General features: G+C 39.1%; 1 protein-coding gene across 7 annotated transcripts in view; it reads right to left on the bottom strand.

The window, feature by feature from the left end:
• Window positions 1-27,875, bottom strand: part of LOC108388533 (regulator of G-protein signaling 20) — a 125,115-nt gene that overhangs the window by 18,570 nt on the left and 78,670 nt on the right. For 6 of the 7 annotated variants that reach the window (XM_073229517.1, XM_073229518.1, XM_073229519.1 and 3 more), the window contains one exon: window positions 20,695-20,781. The exons of the other annotated variant lie outside the window; for it this stretch is intronic. In XM_073229517.1, the coding sequence (XP_073085618.1) occupies window positions 20,695-20,781 (87 nt within the window). The remainder of the gene's footprint in view (window positions 1-20,694; window positions 20,782-27,875) is intronic. 7 annotated transcript variants of the gene reach the window in all.

Raw genomic sequence — 27,875 nt, 5'->3', positions numbered from 1 at the left:
GGCATGTAAGGTTTCTGCTGAGAAGTCTGATGTTAGCCTGATGGGCTTTCCTTTGTATGTGATCTTATTTCTCTCTCTGGCTGCTTTTAACAGTCTGTCCTTATCCTTGATCCTTCCTATTTTAATTACTATGTGTCTTGGTGTTGTCTTCCTTGGGTCCATTGTGTTGGGAGATCTGTGGATCTCCATGGCCTGAGAGACTTTCTCCTTCCCCAGATTGGGGAAGTTTTCAGCAAGTACTTTCTCAAAGACACTTTCTATCCCTTTCTCTCTCTCTTCTTCTTCTTCTGTATCCCTATAATACAAATATTTTTCCGCTTGGATTGGTCACACAGTTCTCTCAATATTCATTCATTCTTAGAGGTCCTTTTTCTCTCTGTGACTCCGCTTCTTTGTATTCCTCTTTTCTAGTTTCTATTTCATTTATTGTCTCCTCCACTGTATCCAACCTGCTTTTAATACCCTCTATTGTGCTCTTCAAAATTGGATCTCTGACCTGAGTTCATTCCTGAGTTCTTGGATGTCTTTCCGTACCTCCATTAGAATGTTGATTTTTATTTTGAACTCCCTTTCAGGAAGAGTCACGAGGTCCATATCATTTAAATCTTTCTTGGGAGTTGTATTAGTAATTTTACTCTGGACAAGGTTCCTTTGGCATTGCATGTTTGTAAATGGCACCCTCTCGTGTCCAGAAGCTGTAGTCTCTGTAGCTGCTCAGCCTCTGAAGCAATATCAGGGGTTGCAGGGGAGTGGTACTGGTGCCTGGGGGTAGGAAAGAGCTGTTCCCCACCTCCCAGCTGCTGCGCCTGTCTCCACTGCCTAAGCCAGTGGGCTGAGCACACAGTTATACGTTTTTGTCCCAGAGCAGCTAGATATGGATCCCAGCTTTCCACAATTTGCCAGAATCGTAGTCTCCCCAGGAACTCTACCTGTATTAACTTTCGAATCCGGTAGTCATGCAAGTCTCATGAAAGCACCATGAAATGTAGGTTTGTGCTCCCAGAGCAGATCTCCACAGCTAGGTATTCAGCAGTCCCAAGCCTTCCACTCCCTCCCTGCTCCGTTTCTCTTCCTCCCACCAGTGAGCTGGGGTTAGGTAAGGGCTCAGGTCCCACAGAGCCACTGCTCTGGTACGTTACCACATTCGGTGAGGTTTGCTCTTTTCTCCAGATGTGTGCAGTCTGACGCCATCCTCTTTCCTTTTGTTCTCTCAGGAGTAGTTGCACCAACTATATTTTCTAATTGTATCCAGTTTTAGGAGGAAGCCTCTATCTCTCCTCACATCACCATCTTTTAATCCATACTCAAACCAAGTGTTCTTTGTACTGACTCATTTGTAATGGGTTGTTTTGTAATTTTTGGTTGGTCTTAATCTCTGGGAAAGTGAGAGTGAAGATTCAGGATATTTTCATTCCTCCAGAGAGGATGTGTTTGTTTCTGAGATCCAGGAGGCATAACTGACATAGGACCGACCACCTGGCTCCTTTCATGGAAGAGGGCTGAATCTGGGCATCACTTGCCCACTCTGCACTTGCCTGTAGAGAAAACCCTTCCTTCCTCTGCTGAGCAGTCACTACTCAGGGATTTGGCAAGCTTTTTCTTTGTTTTTTTGGTACTTTGTTATTTTCCTTACTATCTGGAAGGTCAGCAATGCAAAAACTTTAGATTTATGCAAAATCTGTTGTTCTACACCAAGAAGGGACTTACATGTACTCTAACACACAACAGAAAGCTCTTTATTTAGTTTTGGGGAGTAAAGAATGTCTACCCAAGAACTTGCCCTAATTATATGAAGGTCACAGAAATACACTGTCACATATACAAAGGTTCAAACTGTAAATTCTATGTCTCTTTCTTGAAATTATTACCTGCAGATGAATTATAGCCGACCCAGTAGTGAAACATGAATGACAAGCTCAAGGCCAGAGAAAACACATTAAAGAGTGTCGTTAGCAGAGAAAACAATCAAACATAGATATTTAAGCAATAGATTCAAGTTTGGTGTCAAAATTAGATTCAGTATATACTGATGGAGCCCATTTAGTACAATTGTGTGAAAATGCATAGAAAATCCTTTTGAGAAAATTGCTGCTGATGGCAGTTATATCTGGAGATTGGGATAAGGTCTGGAATTAGAGGTAGATTAACTTTTTCCTGTAAAACTTTTGTACTGCTTGATTTTTCCTTTATAGTGGGTATTAAAACTTTCCATCATGAAAAATGTTTTCTGTATGAAACAAAGTTTCTATCTTAACTAGGAAAATTAGTTTTGAGAGATAATGTTTTAAAAGATGTTTAGGGTACTCTCTTGTCCCCTCCTGGCATGAGCCAGGAGCTCTGTCTTCTCACTTAGTCTCTAAATGGAAGCCTCTCACTTGCTTTCCTACCTTGAGCATTTGTGAGGTTCATTCTTCGACTCCACGAACAAGAACCCCGGCATCATTTATGGGGGGCTCATCCAGGATAACTTCAGAGATGGGAGCATCCCCGTCATGTTTAAAACCAGACATGCCTCTGGCATGCATTCTAAAGAGTTCGGAGCAATTTGATCCCCAAACCCTGAAAAAAAGTGCCTTATTTTCTGCACACAAGCCTGGCCTCAATTCAAATGCTCTGATTAAAGAGGCTTGGCCCCAGTGAAAAGTATACAATATAATAAGGTTATGCAGCAAAATTTATTTTGCCATAAGGAATGAAAATATTTAAAAGTCCTATTGACTATTGCAATATGAAAGTGGTTTTTTAAATCCTTTTATTGGAAATCTATTCTACTTATTAGGTTCATAACAATCCTCAAATATTGGGAGGTTTTTAGACTAGACTCCCTGAGACAGAAATTTATCTTTCACAATATAGTCGGGCTTAAATCTTTCAAAAGAAAAGAATGCTTAAAGAGACGCTTGATTTTGTCATGTTTAGTGAAGATTTTGTAGGTAATCTAGTATGGTTGTTAAGAATGAGTGAACTAAATAAGTGTAGTAAGTGAACTTCTTAATGATTGTGTGTTACAGTGTGTTAGAGGGTATACCTATATATGGCTTGAAAATCTTTGTGGTAACCTAAAACCTCAACGTTTTGCTAAGTGGACATATTTTGTGCTTATTAAGAACGTGTGCTATAAAGCAACATGTTTCCAGAAATTAGAAAATGTGTTCATAAATGTATCAATTTAAAGAATGCTAGTGTAACAGTTTACAATAGCTTACTTCTCAGTGTTCACTGAAAACAAGATTCTAATGGTTTTAAGTCCTAATTAAAACTACTTAAAACAATAAGGAAAACATCTCTGCATGCTAGAAAAGGTGTGTATTTTGTTTGATAAAGTATTAGGAATGGAAATGTATTTTATTGAGGGTAAAGAAAGATAACTTTGTTTTGGGGTGCAGCGCAGTTCTCCCTCCTCAAGAACTTCCCACACTGGGAAAAATTCTTAAGTCTCCAACATCAGTGGACTAGGAGTGGTTTTCATTGCTATGATCACCTACCTCCATTTTTATACCATCTCTTGGTTTAGAAGATGTAATTTGGAATATCAAATACTTAACCAATTTTACTCAAAAGGTCTTAACAATAAGGTTAAACTAATGCACCAAGCAGTTAGACAGAATAGAATGGCACTAGACATCTTAACAGCAGCACAGGGTGAAATCTGCACTATAATTAAAGTTGAGTGTTGTGTGTACAGTACAAATTATTCACAAAATGTCTCTGATTCACTGCAGGACCTCTGAAGCAAGTACAAGCTGTGTCAGACCCAGAAGTCCCATGGACTACTACAATATAGAACTGTTTTTATAAATCCTTTTAAAGCCATAAAATGGCAGCACTAAAGGAAATGGAACCCAGGATGAAAATGCCCATCTCCCAAGGCTCTCTTGACTGACCAGTGATGGAGACCTAACTGCACCCTTTACTGATTGCCCTGTCAACATGAAGCAGCCAGAGCTGTCATCGCCCCCTTTCCCCTATCAGTAGCTAGGGTCTCCATCTGTAAAGGGGGGAATGAGACAGGGACCATGGACTTAGACAGAGCAGGGTGACGGTCTCTGGAAAAAACAAAGTAAGATAATCCATTGTGAGATTTGCTTTGGCCTGCTGTGGGACCCAGCTTATTTTTCTGACTTTACCCAGCTGCTGCTTTTCATACTCCAGCCCTGAACAAATGATTTGCAACATAGACAATGTAGCATGCAAGCCCAAAACAATGTACTAAAAACAGGAAGGATTCCAGCTTGAAATTAAGATTGCATTTTAAAACCCAATTAGTTAAAAAGTTTCTAACTTTCTAACATACTCTTTAACAAACAGACAATAACTCAGCCCACCTTGGGAGCAAAGCAAGCAATCTGAAGTGATTAAGCTGCTATCCTGGGAGGAAATCAGAGCAGTAAATTTCTTGTGAATAACCAGAAAGACTAATAAGAAACATAATGTCTCTTCAAAGATAAACATTTTGGGACCACTTAGCAGGTGTACATCCCTAGGCCTTTGTTTCTCAAGGGCCTATAAAACCTCTAGACAACTACCACCCCTGGACTCCTGTCTTGAACCAGGAGCTCTGTCCTCTCACTCTCTAAATAAAAGCCTCTCACTTGCTCTCCTAAAAAAAAACAACAAAAAAAGTTTAAAAGATAATAAAAAACTAATGCCTTAAAGTAATCTACATAAAACTTCTGGATTCTGGGGATTAAAGATGGCAGCATGAGAGGAGAGACAGAGGCTTCCTCCTAAAACTGGATACAATTTTAGAAAATTTAACTGCTGCAACTAATCCTGAGAGAGCAACAGGAAAGAGGACTCATCAGACTGCGCACACCTGGAGAAAACAGCAGACCTCAGCGAATTGGATAACGTACCAGAGCTGTGCCTCCGTGGGAAACGAGCCCCTCCCTCACTCCAGATGACCGGTGGGAGGAAGACAAACGGAGCAGAGAGGGAGTGGAAGGTGTGGGATTGCTGAATACCTAGCTCTGGAGATCTGCTCTGGGAGCACAAACCTACATTTTATGGTGCTTTCATGAGAATCACATGACTACCAGGTTGGAAAGTTAATATAGGCAGAGTTCTTGGGGAGACTGGGATTCCAGCTACTTGTGGAAACCAGGGATCCATATCGGGCTGCTCTGGGACAAAAAGTTATTCCTGTGTGCCCGGCCCACTGGCTCAGGCAGTGGAGACAGGCGCAGGAGCCAGGAGGCAGAGAACAGCTCATTCCTACCCCCAGTACAGCTTCCCTGAGACCCATGACATTGCTTCAGGGGCTCAGCAGCTCCAGAATACAGCTTCTTGACACTAGAGGGTGCCATATACAACCATGAAACAACAAAGGAACCTTGTCCAGAGTAAAATTGTTAATACAACTCCCGAGAAGATTTAAATGATATGGACCTTGTGATTCTTCCTGAAAGGGAATTCAAAATAAAAATAATCAGCATCCTAATGGAAGTATGGAAAGATATCCAAGAAATCAGGAATGAATTCAGGTCAGAGATCCCATCATTGAAGAGCACGATGGAGGGTATTAAAAGCAGATTAGATACAGTGGAGGAGATAGACGTTAATGAAATAGAAACTAGATTAGAGGAATACAAAGCTGAGGCACAGAGATAAAAAATGATCTCTAAGAATGAAAGAATATTGAGAGAACTGTGTGACCAATCCAAGTGGAAAAATATTTGTATTATAGGGATAACAGAAGAAGAAGAGAGAAAGGGATAGAAAGTGTCCTTGAGGAGGTAGCTGCTGAAAACTTTCCCAACCTGGAGAAGGAGATAGTTGCTCAGGCCATGGAGATCCACAGATCTCCCAACACAAGGGACCCAAGGAAGACAACACCAAGAGACATAGTAATTAAAATGGGAAGGATCAAGGATAAGGACAGACTGCTAAAAGCAGCCAGAGAGAGAAATAAGATCACATACAAAGGAAAGCCCATCAGGCTAACATCAGACTTCTCAGCAGAAACCTTACATGCCAGAAGGGAGTGGCATGGTGTATTTAATGCAATGAAGCAGAAGGGCCTGGAACCAAGATTACTTTATCCAGCGAGGTTATCATTTAAATTTGAAGGCGGGATTAAACAATTTTAAGATAAGAGGAAGCAGAGAGACTTTACCTCCCACAAACCATTTCTGCAGTCTATTTTGGAGGGACTGCCATAGATGGAAGTGTTCCTAGGGTTGGATAGCTGTCACCAGAGGTAGGAAAATCATGGAAGGGAGGGTGAAGCAGCTAACTGCGAGGAAAATGCAAAATTAAATTGACTATTCCAAAGCCAATCAAGGGATAGAGAAAAAATATAGAATCTGATACTATATAAAGAATGAAGGAGGGGGGCGGAGCCAGGATGGCGGTGTGAGTGGAGCAGTGGAAATCTCCTCCCAAAAACACATAGAGCTATGAAAATATAACAAAGAAAAATCTTCCTAAAATAGAGACCACAGGACACAGGACAACATCCAGACCACATCCACACCTGCAAGGAACCAGCGCCTTGCGAAGGGGGTAAGATAAAAGCCCCGGCCCGGTGGGACCCGAGCGCCCCTCCCCCCGGCTCCCGGCGGGTGGAGAGAAACCGGAGCAGTTTTTTTTTTTTTTTTTTTTTTGGCGAGCGCTTTTTGGAAGCCTTAGAGGGACGGGCCCCCGTTGCTGGGGAGGTAGGGTGGCGGGACCGGTGAGCAGGTGCCTGGGAACGGCGCTGGAGGACAAAGAACACCCCGCGTTTCTCCCTGCGGGACCGGCGGGCGGGTGCCTGAGACCGGTGCCTGACGATGGAGGAGGTCGCGCGTTTTTCCCTTTTTTTTTTTTTTTTTTTTTCTCTTTTTGGCGAGCGCTTTTTGGAAGCCTTGAAGGGACGGGGACCCCAGTGCTAGGGAGGCAGGGTGGCGGGACTGGTGAGCGGGTGCCTGGGACCGGCACCTGAGGACAAAGAATATCCCGCGTTTTTCCCTGTGGGACCGGTGGGTGGGTGCCTGAGACCGGCACCTGAGGACGGAAGAAATCGCGCGTTTTTCCCCTTTTTTTCTCTCTTTTTGGCGAGTGCTTTTTGGAAGCCTTGAAGGGACAGGGACCCCGGTGCTAGGGAGGCAGGGCGGCGGGACTGGTGAGCGGGTGCCTGGGACCAGTGCGTGAGGACAAAGAATATCGAGCGTTCCTTCCCTGCGGGACCGGTGGGTGGGTGCTTTTTGGAAGCCTTGAAAGGACAGGGACCCTGGTGCTAGGGAGGCAGGGCAGCAGGACCAGTGAGCGGGTGCCTGGGACCGGCACCTGAGGACAAAAAAAAAAAAAAAAATCGCTTGTTTTTTCCTTTTTTTTTTTTTTTTTTCCATTGTTTCTGTTCCCTCTCTCATTGTTGCTGTTGTTGTTTTGGTTTGGAGAGTGCTTTTTGGAAGTCTTAAAGGGGCAGGACAGGTCACTTGACCAGAGGCAGGGAAACTGGGGATCTCTGGGCACTCTAACCCCCTGGGCAGCAGGGAGCACAGAGGCCCCTTACGGAGATAAATAGCCTCCTGGCCGCTCCCCCTCCAACAGGGCTCCACCATTTTGGAGGAACAGCCCCAGCCAGGCCAAGCCCACAGCAACAGCGGAGATAAACCCCAAAGCAACTGGGCAGGAAGCAGAAGCCCTGTCTGCGCACAGCTGCCCAGCACAAGCCACTAGAGGTCGCTATTCTCCCAGGAAAAGGCTACAAACCAACAAGAAGGGAAGCTCTTCCAGCGGTCACTTGTACCAGCTCTGCAAACTATCTCTATCACCATGAAAAGGCAAAACTACAGGCAGACAAAGATCACAGAGACAACACCTGAGAGGGAGACAGACCTAACTAGTAAGAATTCAAAATAAAAATCATGAACATGCTGACAGAGATGCAGAGAAAAATGCAAGAGCAATGGGATGAGATGCAGAGAAAAATTCAAGAGCAGTGGGATGAGATGCAGAGAAAAATGCAAGAGCAGTGGGATGAAGTCCGGAAGGAGATCACAGATGTCAGGAAGGAGATCACAGAAGTGAAACAATCCCTGGAAGGATTTATAAGCAGAATGGATAAGATGCAAGAGGCCATTGAAGGAATAGAAGCCAGAGAACAGGAACGTATAGAAGCTGACATAGAGAGAGATAAAAGGATCTCCAGGAATGAAACAACACTAAGAGAAATATGTGACCAATACAAAAGGAAAAACATTCATATTATAGGGATACCAGAAGAGGAAGAAAGAGGAAAAGGGATAGAAAGTGTCTTTGAAGAAATAATTGCTGAAAACTTCCCCAAACTGGGGGAGGAAATAATCGAACAGACCATGGAATTACACAGAACTCCCAACAGAAAGGATCCAAGGAGGACAACACCAAGACACATAATAATTAAAATGGCAAGGATCAAGGACAAGGAAAGAGTTTTAAAGGCAGCTAGAGAGAAAAAGGTCACCTATAAAGGAAAACCAATCAGGCTAACATCAGACTTCTCAACAAAACCCTACAGGCCAGAAGAGAATGGCATGATATACTTAATGCAATGAAACAGAAGGGCCTTGAACCAAGGATACTGTATCCAGCACGACTATCATTTAAATATGATGGTGGGATCAAACAATTCCCAGACAAGCAAAAGCTGAGGGAATTTGCTTCCCACAAACCACCTCTACAGGGCATCCTACAGGGACTGCTCTAGATGGGAGCACCCCTAAAAAGAGCACAGAACAAAACACACAACATATGAAGAATGGAGGAGGAGGAATAAGAAGGGAGAGAAGAAAAGAATCTCCAGACAGTGTATATAACAGCTCAATAAGCGAGCTAAGTTAGGCAGTAAGATACTAAAGAAGCTAACCTTGAACCTTTGGTAATCACGAATCTAAAGCCTGAAATGGCAATAAGTACATATCTTTCAATAGTCACCCTAAATGTAAATGGACTTAATGCACCAATCAAAAGACATAGAGTAATAGAATGGATAAAAAAGCAAGACCCATCTATATACTGCTTACAAGAAACTCACCTTAAACCCAAAGATAAGCATAGACTAAAAGTCAAGGGATGGAAAAACATATTTCAGGCAAACAACAGTGAGAAGAAAGCAGGGGTTGCAGTACTAATATCAGACAAAATAGACTTCAAAACAAAGAAAGTAACAAGAGATAAAGAAGGCCACTACATAATGATAAAGGGCTCAGTCCAACAAGAGGATATAACCATTCTAAATATATATGCACCCAATACAGGAGCACCAGCATATGTGAAGCAAATACTAACAGAACTAAAGAGGGAAATAGACTGCAATGCATTCATTGTAGGAGACTTCAACACACCACTCACCCCAAAGGACAGATCCACCGGGCAGAAAATAAGTAAAGACACACAGGCACTGAACAACACACTAGAACAGATGGACCTAATAGACATCTATAGAACTTTACATCCAAAAGCAACAGGATATACATTCTTCTCAAGTGCACATGGAACATTCTCCAGAATAGACCACATACTAGCTCACAAAAAGAGCCTCAGTAAATTCCACAATATTGAAATTCTACCAACCAATTTTTCAGACCACAAAGGTATGAAAGTAGAAATAAATTCTACAAAGAAAACAAAAAGGCTCACAAACACATGGAGGCTTAACAACATGCTACTAAATAATCAATGGATCAATGAACAAATCAAAATAGAGATCAAGGAATATATAGAAACAAATGACAACAACAACACTAAGCCCCAACTTCTGTGGGATGCAGCGAAAGCAGTCTTAAGAGGAAAGTATATAGCAATCCAGGCACACTTGAAGAAGGAAGAACAATCCCAAATGAATAGTCTAACATCACAATTATTAAAACTGGAAAAAGAAGAACAAATGAGGCCTAAAGTCAGCAGAAGGAGGGACATAATAAAGATCAGAGAAGAAATAAACAAAATTGAGAAGAATAAAACAATAGCAAAAATCAACAAAACCAAGAGCTGGTTCTTTGAGAAAATAAACAAAATAGATAAGCCTCTAGCCCAACTTATTAAGAGAAAAAGAGAGTCAACACAAATCAACATAATCAGAAATGAGAATGGAAAAATCACGACAGACTCCACAGAAATACAAAGAATTATTAAAGACTACTATGAAAACCTATATGCCAACAAGCTGGAAAACCTAGAAGAAATGGACAACTTTCTAGAAAAATACAACCTCCCAAGACTGACCAACGAAGAAACACAAAAGTTAAACAAACCAATTACAAGCAAAGAAATTGAAACAGTAATCAAAAAACTACCCAAGAACAAAACCCCGGGGCCGGACGGATTTACCTCGGAATTTTATCAGACACACAGAGAAGACATAATACCCATTCTCCTTAAAGTGTTCCACAAAATAGAAGAAGAGGGAATACTCCCAAACTCATTCTATGAAGCCAACATCACCCTAATACCAAAACCAGGAAAAGACCCCACCAAAAAAGAAAATTACAGACCAATATCCCTGATGAATGTAGATGCAAAAATACTCAATAAAATATTAGCAAACAGAATTCAACAGTATATCAAAAGGATCATACACCATGACCAAGTGGGGTTCATCCCAGGGATGCAAGGATGGTACAACATTCGAAAATCCATCAACATCATCCACCACATCAACAAAAAGAAAGACAAAAACCACATGATCATCTCCATAGATGCTGAAAAAGCATTTGACAAAATTCAACATCCATTCATGATAAAAACTCTCAGCAAAATGGGAATAGAGGGCAAGTACCTCAACATAATAAAGGCCATATATGATAAACCCACAGCCAGCATTATACTGAACAGCGAGAAGCTGAAAGCATTTCCACTGAGATCGGGAACCAGACAGGGATGCCCACTCTCCCCACTGTTATTTAACATAGTACTGGAGGTCCTAGCCACGGCAATCAGACAAAACAAAGAAATACAAGGAATCCAGATTGGTAAAGAAGAAGTTAAACTGTCACTATTTGCAGATGATATGATACTGTACATAAAAAACCCTAAAGACTCCACTCCAAAACTACTAGAACTGATATCGGAATACAGCAAAGTTGCAGGATACAAAATCAACACACAGAAATCTGTAGCTTTCCTATACACTAACAACGAATCAATAGAAAGAGAAATCAGGAAAACAATTCCATTCACCATTGCATCAAAAAGAATAAAATACCTAGGAATAAACCTAACCAAGGAAGTGAAAGACTTATACTCTGAAAACTACAAGTCACTCTTAAGAGAAATTAAAGGGGACACTAATAAATGGAAACTCATCCCATGCTCATGGCTAGGAAGAATTAATATCGTCAAAATGGCCATCCTGCCCAAAGCAATATACAGATTTGATGCAATCCCTCTCAAATTACCAGCAACATTCTTCAATGAATTGGAACAAATAATTCAAAAATTCATATGGAAACACCAAAGACCCCGAATAGCCAAAGCAATCCTGAAAAAGAAGAATAAAGTAGGGGGAATCTCACTCCCCAACTTCAAGCTCTACTACAAAGCCATAGTAATCAAGACAATTTGGTACTGGCACAAGAACAGAGCCACAGACCAATGGAACAGACTAGAGAATCCAGAAATTAACCCAAACATAGATGGTCAATTAATATTTGATAAAGGAGCCATGGACATACAATGGCAAAATGACAGTCTCTTCCACAGATGGTGCTGGCAAAACTGGACAGCTACATGTAGGAGAATGAAACTGGACCATTGTCTAACCCCATATACAAAGGTAAACTCAAAATGGATCAAAGACCTGAATGTAAGGCATGAAACCATTAAACTCTTAGAAAAAAACATAGGCAAAAACCTCTTAGACATAAACATGAGTGATCTCTTATTGAACATATCTCCCCGGGCAAGGAAAACAACAGCAAAAATGAGCAAGTGGGACTACATTAAGCTGAAAAGCTTCTGTACAGCGAAAGACACCATCAATGGAACAAAAAGGAACCCTACAGTATGGGAGACTATATTTGAAAATGACAGATCCGATAAAGGCTTGACGTCCAGAATATATAAAGAGCTCACACGCCTCAACAAACAAAAAACAAATAACCCAATTAAAAAATGGGCAGAGGAACTGAACAGACAGTTCTCCAAAAAAGAAATACAGATGGCCAAGAGACACATGAAAAGATGCTCCACATCGCTAATTATCAGAGAAATGCAAATTAAAACTACAATGAGGTATCACCTCACACCAGTAAGGATAGCTGCCATCCAAAAGACAAACAACAACAAATGTTGGCGAGGCTGTGGAGAAAGGGGAACCCTCCTACACTGCTGGTGGGAATGTAAATTAGTTCAACCATTGTGGAAAGCAGTTTGGAGGTTCATCAAAATGCTCAAAACAGACCTACCTTTTGACCCAGGAATCCCACTCCTAGGAATTTACCCTACGAACGCAGCAATCAAGTTTGAGAAAGACAGATGCACCCCTATGTTTATCGCAGCACTATTTACAATAGCCAAGAATTGGAAGCAACCTAAATGTCCATCGGTAGATGAATGGATAAAGAAGATGTGGTACATATACACAATGGAATACTACTCAGCCATAAGAAGTGGAAAAATCCAACCATTTACAGCAACATGGATGGAGCTGGAGAGTATTATGGTCAGGGAAATAAGCCAAGCAGAGAAAGAGTAATACCAAATGATTTCACTCATCTGAGGAGTATAAGAAGAAAGGAAAAACTGAAGGAACGAAATAGCAGCGGAATTACAGAATTCAAAAATGGACTAACAGGTACCAAAGGGAAAGGAACTGGGGAGGATGGGTGGGCAGGGAGGGATAAGGGGGGGGAAGAAAAAGGGGGTTATTAAGATTAGCATGCATGGTGGGGAGGGAGCAAGGGGAGGGTGGGCTGCACAACACAGAGAGGACAAGTAGTGACTCTACAACATTTTGCTAAGCTGATGGACAGTAACCGTAATGTGGTTGTTAGGGGGGACCTGATATAGGGGAGAGCATAGTAAACATAGTATTCTTCATGTAAGTGTAGATTAAAAATTAAAAAAAAAAAAAAGAAAGAAAGAAAGAAAGAAGGAAAAGGGGGATTACTCCTTAACAGGATAAAACTATTGGTAAATCAAAGATCAACGCATGCTTTAAATATCCTTAATGTTGATCACTTAAAGGGTGTCAGATGATCAGCTATGGAGGTACTCTTTTCTGATAATATTCCTTTCTCTTAATTTAAAAAAAAAAAAAAAAAGCAGTTACTGTGTGCTGACCTCCAATGAGTTCTGCACAGTGGTATAGAGGGCATGTCAAAGTGTGGGCAAAGGGTCTGTTTGTTTCTATGCAGGAGATCAAGGCCTAGCTTGGATACCCAGAAAATGAACTAAGATACGATATGAGGAGGAGCTTCCGGCATCAGCACTCTCTGGAGGACTTGTGCCGGGGGATGATCATCAAAAAGCCTCCACAGGGATTCGGACGATGCTGCGGTTGTGGCTGCATCCAGCCCACCATCTCCTGGACTTGCCATAAGAATGAGGAGGGAGATGTCTAGGCTGGCATGTGCATACAGTGAGACAACGAATTTGACCGGATCTGTACTATTGGAACTCAACCAGGAGTTGGGAGGGGTGCAAGTTGTAGCACTCCATAATCTCATGACTATAGACTATCTATGGTTAAAAGAACATATGGGATGTGAACAGATCCCAGAAATGGGCTGCTTTAATTTGTCTGATGGTTCAAGTACAGTTGGACAATATCCATCATATCATAGATAAATTTTCACAAATGCCTAGGGTGCCTAAATGGTTTTCTTGGCTTCACTGGAGATGGATGGTAATTATAGATTTGCTTTGTTTATGTCACCGTATTCCTATTATGTTAATATATGTGTGCAAATTAGTTAGTAGTTTAAAACCTATACATACTTAAGGTACTATACAAGAAGATATGTCAAAGAAATAATCAATCCTCCCAAGTTTCCTTCGTATGCTACATCTATAGCTTTTCTTCTTCCTTCCTAATTACAACCCTTAAATAGAATTCGTGCCTCATATCGAATTTACCGAGTATCATAATTCCTCCAGGTGGTAAAGATACCTTGAGACAAGTGCTGGGCATAGAAGCCACAGGGCATAAATCTGCAAAGAAGTAAAAAGCTAACCTTTGCAAACAATATGGCTTCTCTCTCACTTACCAACTTTACATTTCCCTGTATGGCCCCGGAAGATGACTGGTTAGCCAGAGACGGGTAAGATTCCTCAAGGGAGGAACAACCTAAGACAGGCACAGTCGCAGGGGGGCCATCAGGTGAGAATTTGGGGATCAACAGAGGTGAGGCTCATAACCTCACCCCCCCCCTGCTTTGAGAGAAATCTTCTGCATCCGTGGATGTCTTGCTGCCCTTGTCTAGCCTGGATTAATACTTAGTCCATAGGCACACACCTGATCATCTGATCATCTACATTTGCCTTCTTACAGCACTAAACTATGTTTTCTACCTTTATCTTGCATCTACCTACCACTTCAGCATTTAATTAAAAATAAAAATAATAATAATAGTAGGAGAAATGGGGTATCAACATATAGATCAAGTACAAAAATCAAACGAATATTCATATTTGACCTGATTGTTTATAGGTCATATTGCATGATCAAAACCGAAAGTTTCTGTGCACCATGTAAGAATTTATTCACTATGTAAGAATTCGTTCACCATGTAAGAACTTGTTCGTTATGCTTCAGAAGATTGGAGACTGACGAGAATTAGGCTTGAGATGGATTAATGATTGTACATTGAGCGTTGACCCCCCTATACCGAATTTTATTGTTGTTAACAACCATTTGATCAATAAATATGAGAGATGCCCTCTCAAAAAAAAAAAAAAAGAAAAAAAAAAAGAATGAAGGAGGAAGAAAAAGAAGGAGAAATAGAAAAGAACCTTTAGATTGTGTTTGTAACAGCATACTAAGTGAGTTAAGTTAGACTCTTAGATAGTAAGAAAAGTAACCAGGAACTTTGGTAACCACGAATCTAAAGCCTGAAATGGCAATAAGTACATACCTATCGATAATTACCCAAAATGTAAATGGACTGTGCACCAATCAAAAGACATAGAGTCACTGAATGCATAAAAAAACAAGAACCATCTATATGCTGCTTACAAGAGACTCACCTCAAACCCAAAGACATGCACAGACTTGAAGTCAAGGGATGGAAAAAGAAATTTCATGCAAACAATAGGGAGAAAAAAGAAGTTGCAGTACTAGTATCAGACAAAATAGAATTCAAAACAAAGAAAGTAACAAGAGATAAAGAAGGACATTACATAATGATAAAGGGCTCAGTCCAACAAGAGAATATAACCATTATAAATATATATGCACCCAAAACAGGAGAAACCAGGATATGTGAAACAAATACTAACAGAACTAAAGGAGAAAATAGACTGCAATGCACTTATTTTAGGAGACTTCAACATGCCACTCACTCCAAAGGATTGATCCACCAGACAGAAAACAAGTAAGGACACAGAGGCACTGAACAACACACTAGAACAGATGGACCTAATAGACATCTATAGAACTCTACACCCAAAAGCAACAGGATACACATTCTTCTCAAGTGCACATGGAACATATTCCAGAATAGACCACACACTAGGCCACAAAAAGAGCCTCAGTAAATTCAAAAAGATTGAAATTCTACCAACCAACTTTTCAGACCACAAAGGCATAAAACTAGAAATAAACTGTACAAAGAAATTAAAAAGGCTCACAAACACATGGAGGCTTAACAACACACTTCTAAATAGTCAATGGATCAACTACCAAATTAAAATGGAGATCCAGCAATATATGGAAATAAATGACAACAACACAAAAGCCCCAACTTCTGTGGGACACAGTGAAAGCAGTCTTAAGAGGAAATTATATAGCAATCCAGGCATATTTAACGAAGGAAGAACAAACCCAAATGAATAGTCTAACATCACAGTTATCAAAATTGGAAAAAGAAAACAAATAAGGCCTAAAGTCAGCAGAAGGAGGGACATAATAAAGATCAGAGAATGAATAAACAAAATTGAGAAGAATAAAACAATAGCAAAAATCAATGAAACCAAGAGCTGGTTCTTTGAGAAAATAAACAAAATAGATAAGCCTCTAGCCAGACTTATTAAGAGAAAAAGAGAATCAACACACATCAACAGAATCAGAAATGAGAAAGGAAACATCACGATGGACCTAACAGTAATACAAAGAATTATTAGAGAGTCCTATGAAAACCTATATGCTAAGAAGCTGGAAAACCTAGAAGAAATTGACAACTTCCTAGAAAAATACAACCTTCCAAGCCTGACCAAGGAAAAATCACAAAATCTAAACAAACCAATTACCAGCAAAGAAATTGAAGCAGTAATCAAAAAACTACCCAAGAAAAAAACCCCTAGGCCAGATGGATTTACTTCGGAATTTTATCAGACATACAGAGAAGATATAACACCCATTCTCCTTAAAGTTTTCCAAAAAATAGAAGAGGAGGGAATACTCCTAAACTCATTCTATGAAGCCAACATCACTCTAATACCAAAACCAGGCAAAGACCCAACCAAAAAGGAAAATTACAGACCAATATCCCTGATGAATGTAGATGCAAAAATACTCAATAAAATACTAGCAAACCGAATTAAAAAATATATCAAAAGGATCATACACCATGACCAAGTGCGATTCATCCCACGGATGCAAGGATGGTACAACATTCTAAAATCCATCAACATCATCCACCACATCAACAAAAAGAAAGACAAAAACCACATGATCATCTCCATAGATGCTGAAAAAGCATTTGACAAAATTCAACATCCATTCATGAGAAAAACTCTCAGTAAAATGGGTATAGAGGGCAAGTACCTCAACATAATAAAGGCCATATACGATAAACCCACAGCCAACATCATACTTAACAGCGAGAAGCTGAAAGCTTTTCCTCTGAGATCGGGAACAAGACAGGGATGCCCACTCTCCCCACTGTTATTTAACGTAGTACTGGAGGTCCTAGCCATGGCAATCAGACAAAACAAAAAAATACAAGGAATCCAGATTGGTAAAGAAGAAGTTGAACTGTCCCTATTTGCAGATGACATGATATTGTACATAAAAAACCCTAAAGACTCCACCCCAAAACTACTAGAACTGATATCGGAATACAGCAAAGTTGCAGGATACAAAATTAACACACAGAAATCTGTAGCTTTCCGATACACTAACAATGAGCCAATAGAAAGAGAAATCAGGAAAACAATTCCATTCACAATTGCATCAAAAAGAATAAAATACCTAGGAATAAACCTAACCAAAGAAGTGAAAGACCTATACCCTGACAACTGTAAGACTCTCTTAAGAGAAGTTAAAGAGGACACTAACAAATGGAAACCCATCCCAAGCTCTTGGTTAGGAAGAATTAATATCGTCAAAATGGCCATCCTGCCCAATATACAGATTCGATGCAATCCCTATCAAATTACTAACAACATTCTTCAAGGAACTGGAAGAAATAGTTCAAAAATTCATATGGAAACACCAGAGACCCCGAATAGCCAAAGCAATCCGGAGAAAGAAGAATAAAGTGGCGGGGATCTCACTCCCCAACTTCAAGCTCTACTATAAAGCCATAATAATCAAGACAATTTGGTACTGGCACAAGAACAGAGCCACAGACCAGTGGAACAGATTAGAGACTCCAGAAATTAACCCAAACATATATGGTCAATTAATATTCGATAAGGGAGCCATGGACATACAATGGGAAAATGACAGTCTCTTCAACAGATGGTGCTGGCAGAACTAGACAGCTACATGTAAGAGAACAAAACTGGATCACTGTCTAACCCCATACACAGAAGTAAATTCAAAATGGATCAAAGACCTGAATGTAAGTCATGAAACCACAAAACTCTTAGGAAAAAACATAGGCAAAAATATCTTGGACATAAATGTGAGCGACTTCTTCATGAACATATCTCCCCAGGCAAGGGAAACAAAAGCAAAAATGAACAAGTGGGACTACATCAGGCTGAAAAGCTTCTGTACAGCAAAGGACACCATCAATAGAACAAAAAGGTACCCTACAGTATGGGAGAATAATTCCATAAGTGAAAGATCCGATAAAGGCCTGACATCCAAAATATATAAAGAGCTCACACTCATCAACAAACAAAATGCAAATAATCCAATTAAAAAATGGGCAGAGGAGCTGAACAGTTCTCCAACAAAGAAATTCAGATGGCCAACAGACACATGAAAAGATGCTCCACATTGCTTGTCATTGGATAAATGCAAATTAGAACCATAATGAGATATCACCTCACACCAGTAAGGATGGCCACCATCCAAAAGACAAGCAACGACAAATGTTGGTGAGGTTGTGGAGAAAGGGGAACCCTCCTACACTGCTGGTGGGAATGCAAATTAGTTCAACCATTGTGGAAAGCAATATGGAGGTTCCTCAAAATAGACTTACCATTTGACCCAGGAATTCCACTTCTAGGAATTTACCCTAAGGATGCAGCACTCCAGTTTGAAAGAGACAGATGCACCCCTGTTTATCGCAGCACTATTTACAATAGCCAAGAAATGGAAGCAACCTAAGTTTCCATCAGTAGATGAATGGATAAAGAAGTGGTACATATACAGAATGGAATATTATTCAGCCATTAGAAGAAAACAAATCCTACCATTTGCAACAACATGGATGGAGGTAGAGGGTATTATGCTCACTGAAATAAGCCAAGCAGAGAAAAACAAATACCAAATGATTTCACTCATCTGTGGAGTATAAGAACAAAAGAAAAACTGAAGGAACAAAACAGCAGCAGAATCACAGAACCCAAGAATGGACCAGCAGTTACCAAAGGGAAAGAGACTGGGGAGAATGGGAGGGTAGGGAGGGATAAGGGTGGGGAAGAAGAAAGGGGGTATTTATGATTAGCATGTATAATGTGGCGGGTGGGGGAAAGGGGAGGGCTTTGCAACACAGAGAAGACAAGTAGTGATTCTACAACATCTTACTATGCTGATGGACAGTGACTGCAATGGGGTTTGTTGGGGCAGGTCTTGGGGTAGGGGAGAGCCTACTAAACATAAATAAAAATAAATTTTAAAAAAATTCTGGATTCTTTTTAGGAGATTAATTAAACACATGGCTTAATAAAGTACACTTAATTATGTTCCTTAAATATGAGGATTTAAAAGATATCTTTTTACTCCTGTCAATTTAAGAAATAAATGTTAAAGAATGATTTTGAAAAATGTAATCAGTAGTACATTTAAAAAGATTGAGCATATACTTTCATAGTACCGAAGAACCTAAAGAAAGTTTTAGAGCACAGTTCCTACAGCAAAAATAATGAAAAATAAATACTCAAAAATTAAGGAAATAATTAGGAGGTTTTATAAGCAATCAAAGAATATGCTAGAATATTAAATGTAGGTAATCATCAAAATAACAGACCCAATATAATTGGATTCTCACTACCCATTTAGAGACACAGGCTCAACCTAGGCCAAATTCTAATACTATGCTATTTCCAGGAAACATAAAAAAAATGCAAAAAATTAAAAACACATAAGCAAAGATCTATAAGGAAAAGGCAAATAAGAATAATGTTAATATCTAACTAGAAATGGAAGCAAAAGGCATTAAACTGGATAAAGAGTTATTTTATATTATTGGATATGATTGAGAACAAATAGTAGCCAACATACATTTGACTGTGTGTCTCTTGCCTGGCTCGATTCTCAGTGTTCTGGTCCAATTCAATACTTACAGAAATCCTTCTTTGGCTTTACAGTTACAACAGACTATTTTACCCTCAATTTTGCACATAAGGAAACTGAGGCAGAATGTGGCTACTTGGAATAGTGCTCACGATCACTGGCAGGATGGGTGCAGCCAGGGCTAGATGTGGGCATTCTGGTTCCAAAATATAATAGCCTCAAAGCTTCAGGTACAATATACTGGAATATAAGATAAAATCTGTTTTTAACAAACTCATAAACTGTTGAAGATTTTAATATGCTACCCAGATTTTGGAAAAGCTGGGTAAGATAAGTAAGATAAAGGATGAAAAAAAGTATTTAAGTACTTGTTTTTTTTCCCCTTCCAAAATAAGCAATTTAATACAAAACCTATTTGAACAATGCTGTTAGGATATCTATTGTCTGCAATTCTGTAGACATAATACCAAGGAAAGGCATAAGAATATGTAAGTGAAAGTAAATCAGATAATACAGGAAGGAAAAGACAATTTTAAAATTTGACAATATGGAAAATAATTAATGTGGTTCTTTCCCAGCTTTTTTTCAAAATACTTAAAAAAATACATGTATAGTTAAAAAGAAATGGACTTTTAAAACGTTCCTGAAAACCCCGTGTTGTTTGGTTATGGCCTTTTATTTTAAAAAGTATATCCTATAAAAATACAATTAGTAGTATGTTTTGTCAAGTAGCATCAATTTATATATGTGATCAGCAGAGCTTAGAATAATAATGGAAATGAATTTTCTCCCTGTCACACAGTGAGTGAAAAGAAATTCTGCATAGTGAAGATGAGATGCCACATCATGAGAAGTGTGTTCTATTGAAATGTACAATGCAAAAAAATAAATAACAAGGTTGGCATTTCTGTCAGTTTAGTGGGCTACACAACAGGAGAGTTCACCTTTCTTCACAGGTTGGAAGGTTATCTCTTCTGAGTTCATTGGACACCATCCTGTGTCTCTGTTCCTCTTGGCTTCTAATCGTGAGACTGTATGAAACAAGACACGTCAGTTGAGATCATCCTGTATCAAGAAAGGTTTTTTATAAATATTTTAACAAGAACTACAGATTTGCCTAGTAGAATGTGTTTCTTTTCTTGAAAAAATGCACGCTGATTGGTTTCCTGAAGAAAACCAAGAGTATGATACCACGGTATTAGCAAAACAAATTACATTTATAATACTGTGGTCTACACTAATTGAGGGAGAGTTTACGTTTAGAAAAATAATTTTCATCAAAACTTTCCATTAGAAAGTAGTAAATTTGGGTTCTCAGGAATGTTGGGGGTTTTCATTTTCTTTCATGTACTTTGAAAGTAGTATACATTCTCCAGACTGTGTTTCAAGTCAAAATGGACGTTTTATCTATATACACATGCAAAAGTATTAAGAGAAAACCAGGGGAGTGTATAATCCAAGTCTAGTGTATCATTCAAGAGTTTGTTTTCTCATATATATTTTGTACATTCTTTGTAAACTTATTACAAGTATTTTTGTTGTTACTATAAATGGAATTTTCATCTTCTAACTGGTTATACTTGTATGTTTGAAGGCTATTACTTACTGAATAGCTTTGTTGAACCATCATTTATGTATCATAAAGTCACCTGTGCAAATGGTACAATTCAGTGGTTTTTAGCATAATCACAAGGTTGTGCGACCATCGTGACTACCTAATTTCAGAACGTTTTCATCATCCCAAAAAGAAGTCCCATAACTGTTTAGGAATCATTTCTTGTTCCCCTGTATCCCACCTCTTTCTGCTCCAGACATATACTAATCCACTTCTCTATATGCCTTACTTTGACTTATACAATATGTGATCTTTTGTGACTGGCTCCTTTCACTTGGCATAACATTTTTAAGGTTCACCATTTTTACAGCATGTATCAATACCTTGGTCTTTTTATAGCTTAATAATACTCCACTGAATAGGTATATCACGATTTGTTATTCATTTTCAAGTAGATGGACATTCAGTTTATTTGCACTTTTTGGCTATTACAAATAATTTGACTGTGAAGATATACATGTTTTTGTGTGGATGTCTATTTCTCTTGGATAGACACATAGGAGTGGAAATGCTGTGATATGGTAGGTCCATTTTTAACATTTTGATGAAGTTTCAAACTGTTTTCTGAGGTGGCCACACTATTTCCATCAGCAATGTTTGAAAGACCCAATTTCTTCACATCCTTGTCAACAATTATTACTGTTGATTTTTTTTATTCTAGCCATTTTTGTGGGTATGCAGTGGCATCTCACTGTGGTTTTGATTTGCATTTTGCTAATTGCTAATGACACTGAGCATTTTTTCATGTATTTACTAGCTATTTGTACATCTTCTTTGGAGACATGTCTGCTCAGATCCTTTGCCCATTTTAAATTGGTTTATCTTTTATTTTTGAATCATAAGAGTTCTTCCCATTCTGAAGGCTATTTTTATATTTATTTTACATCTTTCTTTTTATTGAGTTCTTTTGTGTTTGCATCAGTTTAGCAACAATTCTGTTTCCAGATATACTCTTATATCTTCTGCAAACAGGGGGAGTTCTACCACTTGCCCCAAGTTGTTTTCTCTTGTTTCATTGCATTGACTGATACCTAAATGCCATGTTAAACAGTAGAGGAGTTGGTGGACATCCTTGTCTTGTTCTTGATTTTAGCGGAAATGCCTTTGGTTTCCCATTAATATCAAAATGGATTTTTATCATTGAGTTTGCTTTATGTTACTATAGCTACTGTACTCTTTTCTGTTTTATTGTATCTTTCCTCAACACTCTTACACCATTTTATAAGTCTTTCAGCCTATTTTCAGCACTTCTGCTTTATGAATTTTCAGTAGTTATGTGTATGTGTGTGTAACTCTATTTTTCTTTGAATGCAAAGTTGCTAGAAATGCAGGAACTCTGCTGACTTACTGCTTTCATGAAGTCAGGTTTAAAAACTTTCAGTAAATAATGGTTTCTTAAAACAAACAAACAAAAAAACTTGAGAGGCACCTGGGTGGTGTTCTCTCTGCAAGAGCATCAGTACTGCCTGGTTTCCTAGGCTTCTTTTGTAAGCAGAAAACATTACTACACAGTGGGTACGAAAAAGCAAAAGAAACAGAAAGGATTGAATTTGACAAAGGATCCTAAAAGAGCTGGAAGTTATTTTGTCAACTAAATAGAGCAATATTTATTTAAGATTTGACATTTTCCATGTCTCATTTTTTAAAAGTAGGAATATTTCTTAGGGGGGATAATGTGTTCTTCAAAAAGTATATATTTTCTGTCAATTTTCTTAAACCTGAGCTTACTGTTATTGTTACAGTAGAATGAGAAAATGTTGCTAGAAGCCAGAACAGTTGCTCACCATGTTTAAGGACTATTCAGTGAAAGAAGATCTATGGTTAAATATAGTTTGGTAAAGTTTTGAGTTATAAAGAAGAAAATTTTCTTCAATCTTCTAGAAAGGAAAAAAAAAAAGAGTTCACTTTCAACAGGTCAAGAATCTGAATGACTCTGAAAACAAAATGCCAGAAGGCCATGAAGCAGAATTTTGAGATGGATAATACAAGGGCTTAGAAAACACATTGCCATTTACCGTTCTTAAAAATCGACTATACTAAGTATTATCAACATGGACAAACCTCAAAAAGAAAAAAAAATCAAGGAAATTAAATACTGAAACCCTTGAAGTTTGCTGTGTACTTTGTTCCATCCCATCTCCCCCTCTATCTGCCCCAGAGATAACCAACATCCTTAATTTGTTGTTTATCATTACCAGTCAGAGTTCTGCTATTCTCTTTCCCTATGCATAAATATACAAACATAAATACACATATTTTTTAACTTGGCAAAAACATTATTTTACAATATGGGTTGTTTTTCACTTTGGTTTTCTTTTGCCTAGCACATGAATTTAAATGTCATATGGCAATGCCTTGTAACCCTAACACGATGAATCATTCATGCTGTTGTCTGTGAACTTTAAGGCATTTTCAGTTTTTCTTAGTCACATTAAGGCTGCCGTGAATCCTCTCATGCACATCTCCTTTTGCCTGTGTGCAGGACTTTTCTCCAGGGCATGGGGTTATATTTAGAAGGGCATATATTTAACTTCCATAACTGATCCTTGTTAGTGGGAGCACAAGCTGATTAACTTTTGCTTGTTTTTCTCTTGGTCATTATTTTCTCATCAGCCTCCTGAAGTTCTTTATATGTTCTACACTTGAATTATTTGCTAAATGCATTGTAATTACCTTCTCCTGGCTTGCTTTATCTGTCATTTTATTTCTGCTATCTTTGGCTAGACATTATAAAAGCAGTTTTATTAACAGATAATTCACATACCATACAACTCACAATTTAAATGGTACAAATCAATGGTTTCTTAGTATATTTATACAGTTGGTGCAGCCATTACCATGATTTGAGAACACTTTCTCCAAAAAACAACTTGGCATACACTAGCATTCACCCTATTTCCTCAGCCTTAGGCAACAAGGAATCTACTTTCTGTCTATAAATTTACCTATTCCAGACTTTTCATATAAATGGCATCATAAAATATGTGGTCTTTTGTGTCTGGCTTCTTACACTTAGCACAATGTTTTCAAGGTTCATCTATGTTTTAGTGGTTTCAGTACTGAATTCCTTTTATGGCTGACCAATGTTCCACTGTATGGATATACCACATTTTGTTTATCCGTTCATTAGTTCATGGCCATTTGGGCTCCACTTTCTGGTTCGTATGAATCATGCTGTAATGATATGTACAAATCTCTGTGTGGAATGTTTTTAGTTCTCTTATCAAACACATTTTTATATTTAAAATAGCCCATTTTGTGAATCTTTCCCTTTTACAGATTTTGCTTTTTCTTTTTAAAAGTGGTTCTTCCCAATACCAAGATCAGAAATATATTATCCTGTATTTCTTCTTTGCTAGTCATATTTAGTAGGCCTTTAAGCCACTAGAATTAATCTTGGGTTTATTTTGGGTGGTGGAAATTGAGTTTTATATATAATACAATATAGAATATAAGTCTATTTTTATGGATTTGGTTACCAGGTAGGGGACCACCCTTCCTGGTTTGCCTGGGACTCTTGGATTTTCTGGGATACAGGGCTTTTTAATGCTGAAACCAAGATAATTTCAGGCAACTGGGAGGAGCTGGACCCTAATACCAAGTATCTTTTTTTTTCTTGTAAGTTTTATTTTATAAAATGTACGTCACAGTGGTTCAACAATCCCCCTTCTCCTCCTCCCTCCCACTACCCTCCCCCTTGGTAACCACTAGTCACTTCTCAGTGTCTGTGAGTCTAATGCTGTTTTGTTCTTTGTTTTTTTTTTAATTTTTATTAAGGTATTATTATATACATGTGAAGGTTTCACACGAAAAAACAATGTGGTTACTACATTTACCTTTATTATCAAGTCCCCACTCATACCCCAATGCAGTCACTGTCCCTCAGTGTAGTAAGATGCTACAGATTCACTATTTGCCTTCTCTGTGCTACACTGTTTTTTCCCATGATCCCTGATACCCCACACCATGTGTACTAAACATAATACTCCTCAATCCCCTTCTCCCTCCCTCCCCACCTGCCCTCCCATCCCCCTCCCCTTTGGTAACCACTAGTTCCTTCTTGGAGTCTCTGAGTCTGCTGCTATTTTGTTTCTTCAGTTTTGCTTTGTTGTTATACTCCACAAATGAGGGAAATCATTTGGCACTTATCTTTCTCTGCTTGGCTTATTTCACTGAGATTAATGTCCTCCAGCTCCATCCATGTTGTTGCAAACTGTAGGATTTGTTTCTTTCTTATGGCTGAATAGTATTCCATTGTGCATATGTACCACTTCTTCTTTATCCATTCATCTACTGATGGACACTTAGGTTACTTCCATATCTTGGCTATTGTAAAAAGTGTTGCAATAAACATAGGGGTGCATATGTCTTTTTGAATCTGAGAAGTTGTATTCTTTGGGTAAATTCCAAGGAGTGGGATTCCAGGGTCAAATGGTATTTCTATTTTTACTTTTTTGAGGAATCTCCATATTGCTTTCCACAATGGTTGACAAGTATCTGGTATTTATAGAATAGCTCATTCTCCCTTTTGCTACTTTTGTCATATGCTGATAAAGCTTTTTATATTTCTTTTGTCCTCCATTGGTATGAAAACCCTTTGTTGTATTTCTAATCGTAAATACCATTAATTCTGAAAAAAATGTTCTTATACATTTTTTCTAAGAAAGTCAAAGTTATTTGATTCAGCCATTTTAACATGAGATTAGCTGTTTACAGTTTTGGATTTACACACTTTAACACAAAATTAAATACCATGCTTGACAGCTATGCAACACTTGTGTCTGTCCTTGTCACTTGTTTCTGACAACTACCCTCTGGGTCCACTTTTTTCCGAAGTACATTCCTTCTTAGTTGTTTTAGGGAAGGTCTGAAGGTAAGTTACCTTTCTTGCCTTTGTATGTCTGATAATATCTTATTTACCCACACTCTTTCATTATAGCTCGACTAAGTTTTCAGTGACTTTTCTCTGGTAGTTTGAAGACATTGTTCTGTTATCTTTTATATACCTGCATAATTCGTGCTATGTAAGTTCTGGCCATGAAGATGGTATCTCAGTAAAGATTTATATTTTACTCACCATGGTTGGTGCTAGTAGGAGGAGCCAGTGACCCGTCCACCACCAGGCCCATGTGGCATTCTGGCCACAATCTCAGCCTCCTGTTCCTTCCCCAAGGCAGCAGGGGGTTGGGGGGACCGGCTCAATGCCGGTTGGAAGTCTCATGTGCCCTGGGTTGCCTTTGCATATGTCTCTGGCAATCATATCTAATTATCTCACCAAGACTGAAAAGCAGAGTGAAAGATCATCAGAGTGAAAGGCTTAAATGTAGTCTCTTCACTATTGGTGGGTGACCCCCCTATCCAGGGTGGGCCCTGGGCACCCATGTGAGTAGGGTGCGCCAACATATGCCTCTCCTCCAGTTTTCCACCATGTCCTCTATATTCTTGCATAGGGATGATGCCTTGCCTTGAAGGCCAGATTTCTTAGCTCTTGTCACCCCCATTTTCCCCATATTCCCACTTGCTGTCTGGGGCTCTGTCCTAAATGGACAGACTGCCTAGCATCACAATTCGATGAGTCCCTGGTGTGTCATATTGCTGGGTCCCATCCACCAGACTGCAACTTCTTGGAAGTTAACACTAGCCCACATCAAGCAGGAGCAGAGAGAACTTACCAGGACATTTCACTTCCAACCTCTAACCATCCCCCTCCCCACACACTTTTCATTCTAATTTTAATGGCCCTGGGTCACTGTTCTTAATCAGTTCCTCTATCAGTTTTTCTTCTTCTCCACTGAACAGTGAAGTCTTGGTCCAACTTGCAGTCAATCATTTAATTGCTTAAAAGTATGTATCCATTTGACATGAACACCTTCCATATTCAAGATCTCAGAAATGTATCTTAATGTTCCTCTGATTTCTAGATGCAAATCATACATTTCTCCAGGCCTTTCATAGTGACTCAAATGGTCAGGTTGTTTTATGCTCAAGCTATGCATCTTGTTTTTAAAGCAATGACTGTGTATCTTTCTCTAGTAGTAAGTGACCCTGTAGCTTTAGACTTTTCTCTGTTAAGCATGTACTTTGTCATTTTTCTTTATTAAAGAACAAAACTAAAAGACAAGCAGCAGAAGATAAAATCCAGGCTTTCTCTGCTTCAAAACCCTAACCTTAAGATCCATCCTAATTCTAACTCCTCCATGCAGACTTTACCAGCGAGGGTGCTTTGAGGTCACTCCTTACAACCAGTCAGGCAGTGATTCTGCCCAAATGTTACTTACTATTCGATCATCGTCCACCTTAGGTTGTTCTTTACTTGCTTTATATACATGGGCCTGATTCCAGAGAATTCCCGAAGCTATACCACCTTGTCTTGGTTCATCGTCGTCATCATTCATCACAGAACCCAAATTGTCTTTGGCACGTAGTAGTTAGGAACATTTTTGGTTTAACCACGGCTGGCCCTGCTTAGGGGAGCCACTCACTGGCGGCCGAGCACCTTACCGGGACCCT

This window comes from Manis javanica, chromosome 2 (assembly GCF_040802235.1).
Source record: "Manis javanica isolate MJ-LG chromosome 2, MJ_LKY, whole genome shotgun sequence".
Lineage (NCBI taxonomy): Eukaryota > Metazoa > Chordata > Mammalia > Pholidota > Manidae > Manis > Manis javanica.
Note: the sequence above shows the minus strand (reverse complement) of the source record. Positions and strands in the feature narration are given on the sequence as shown.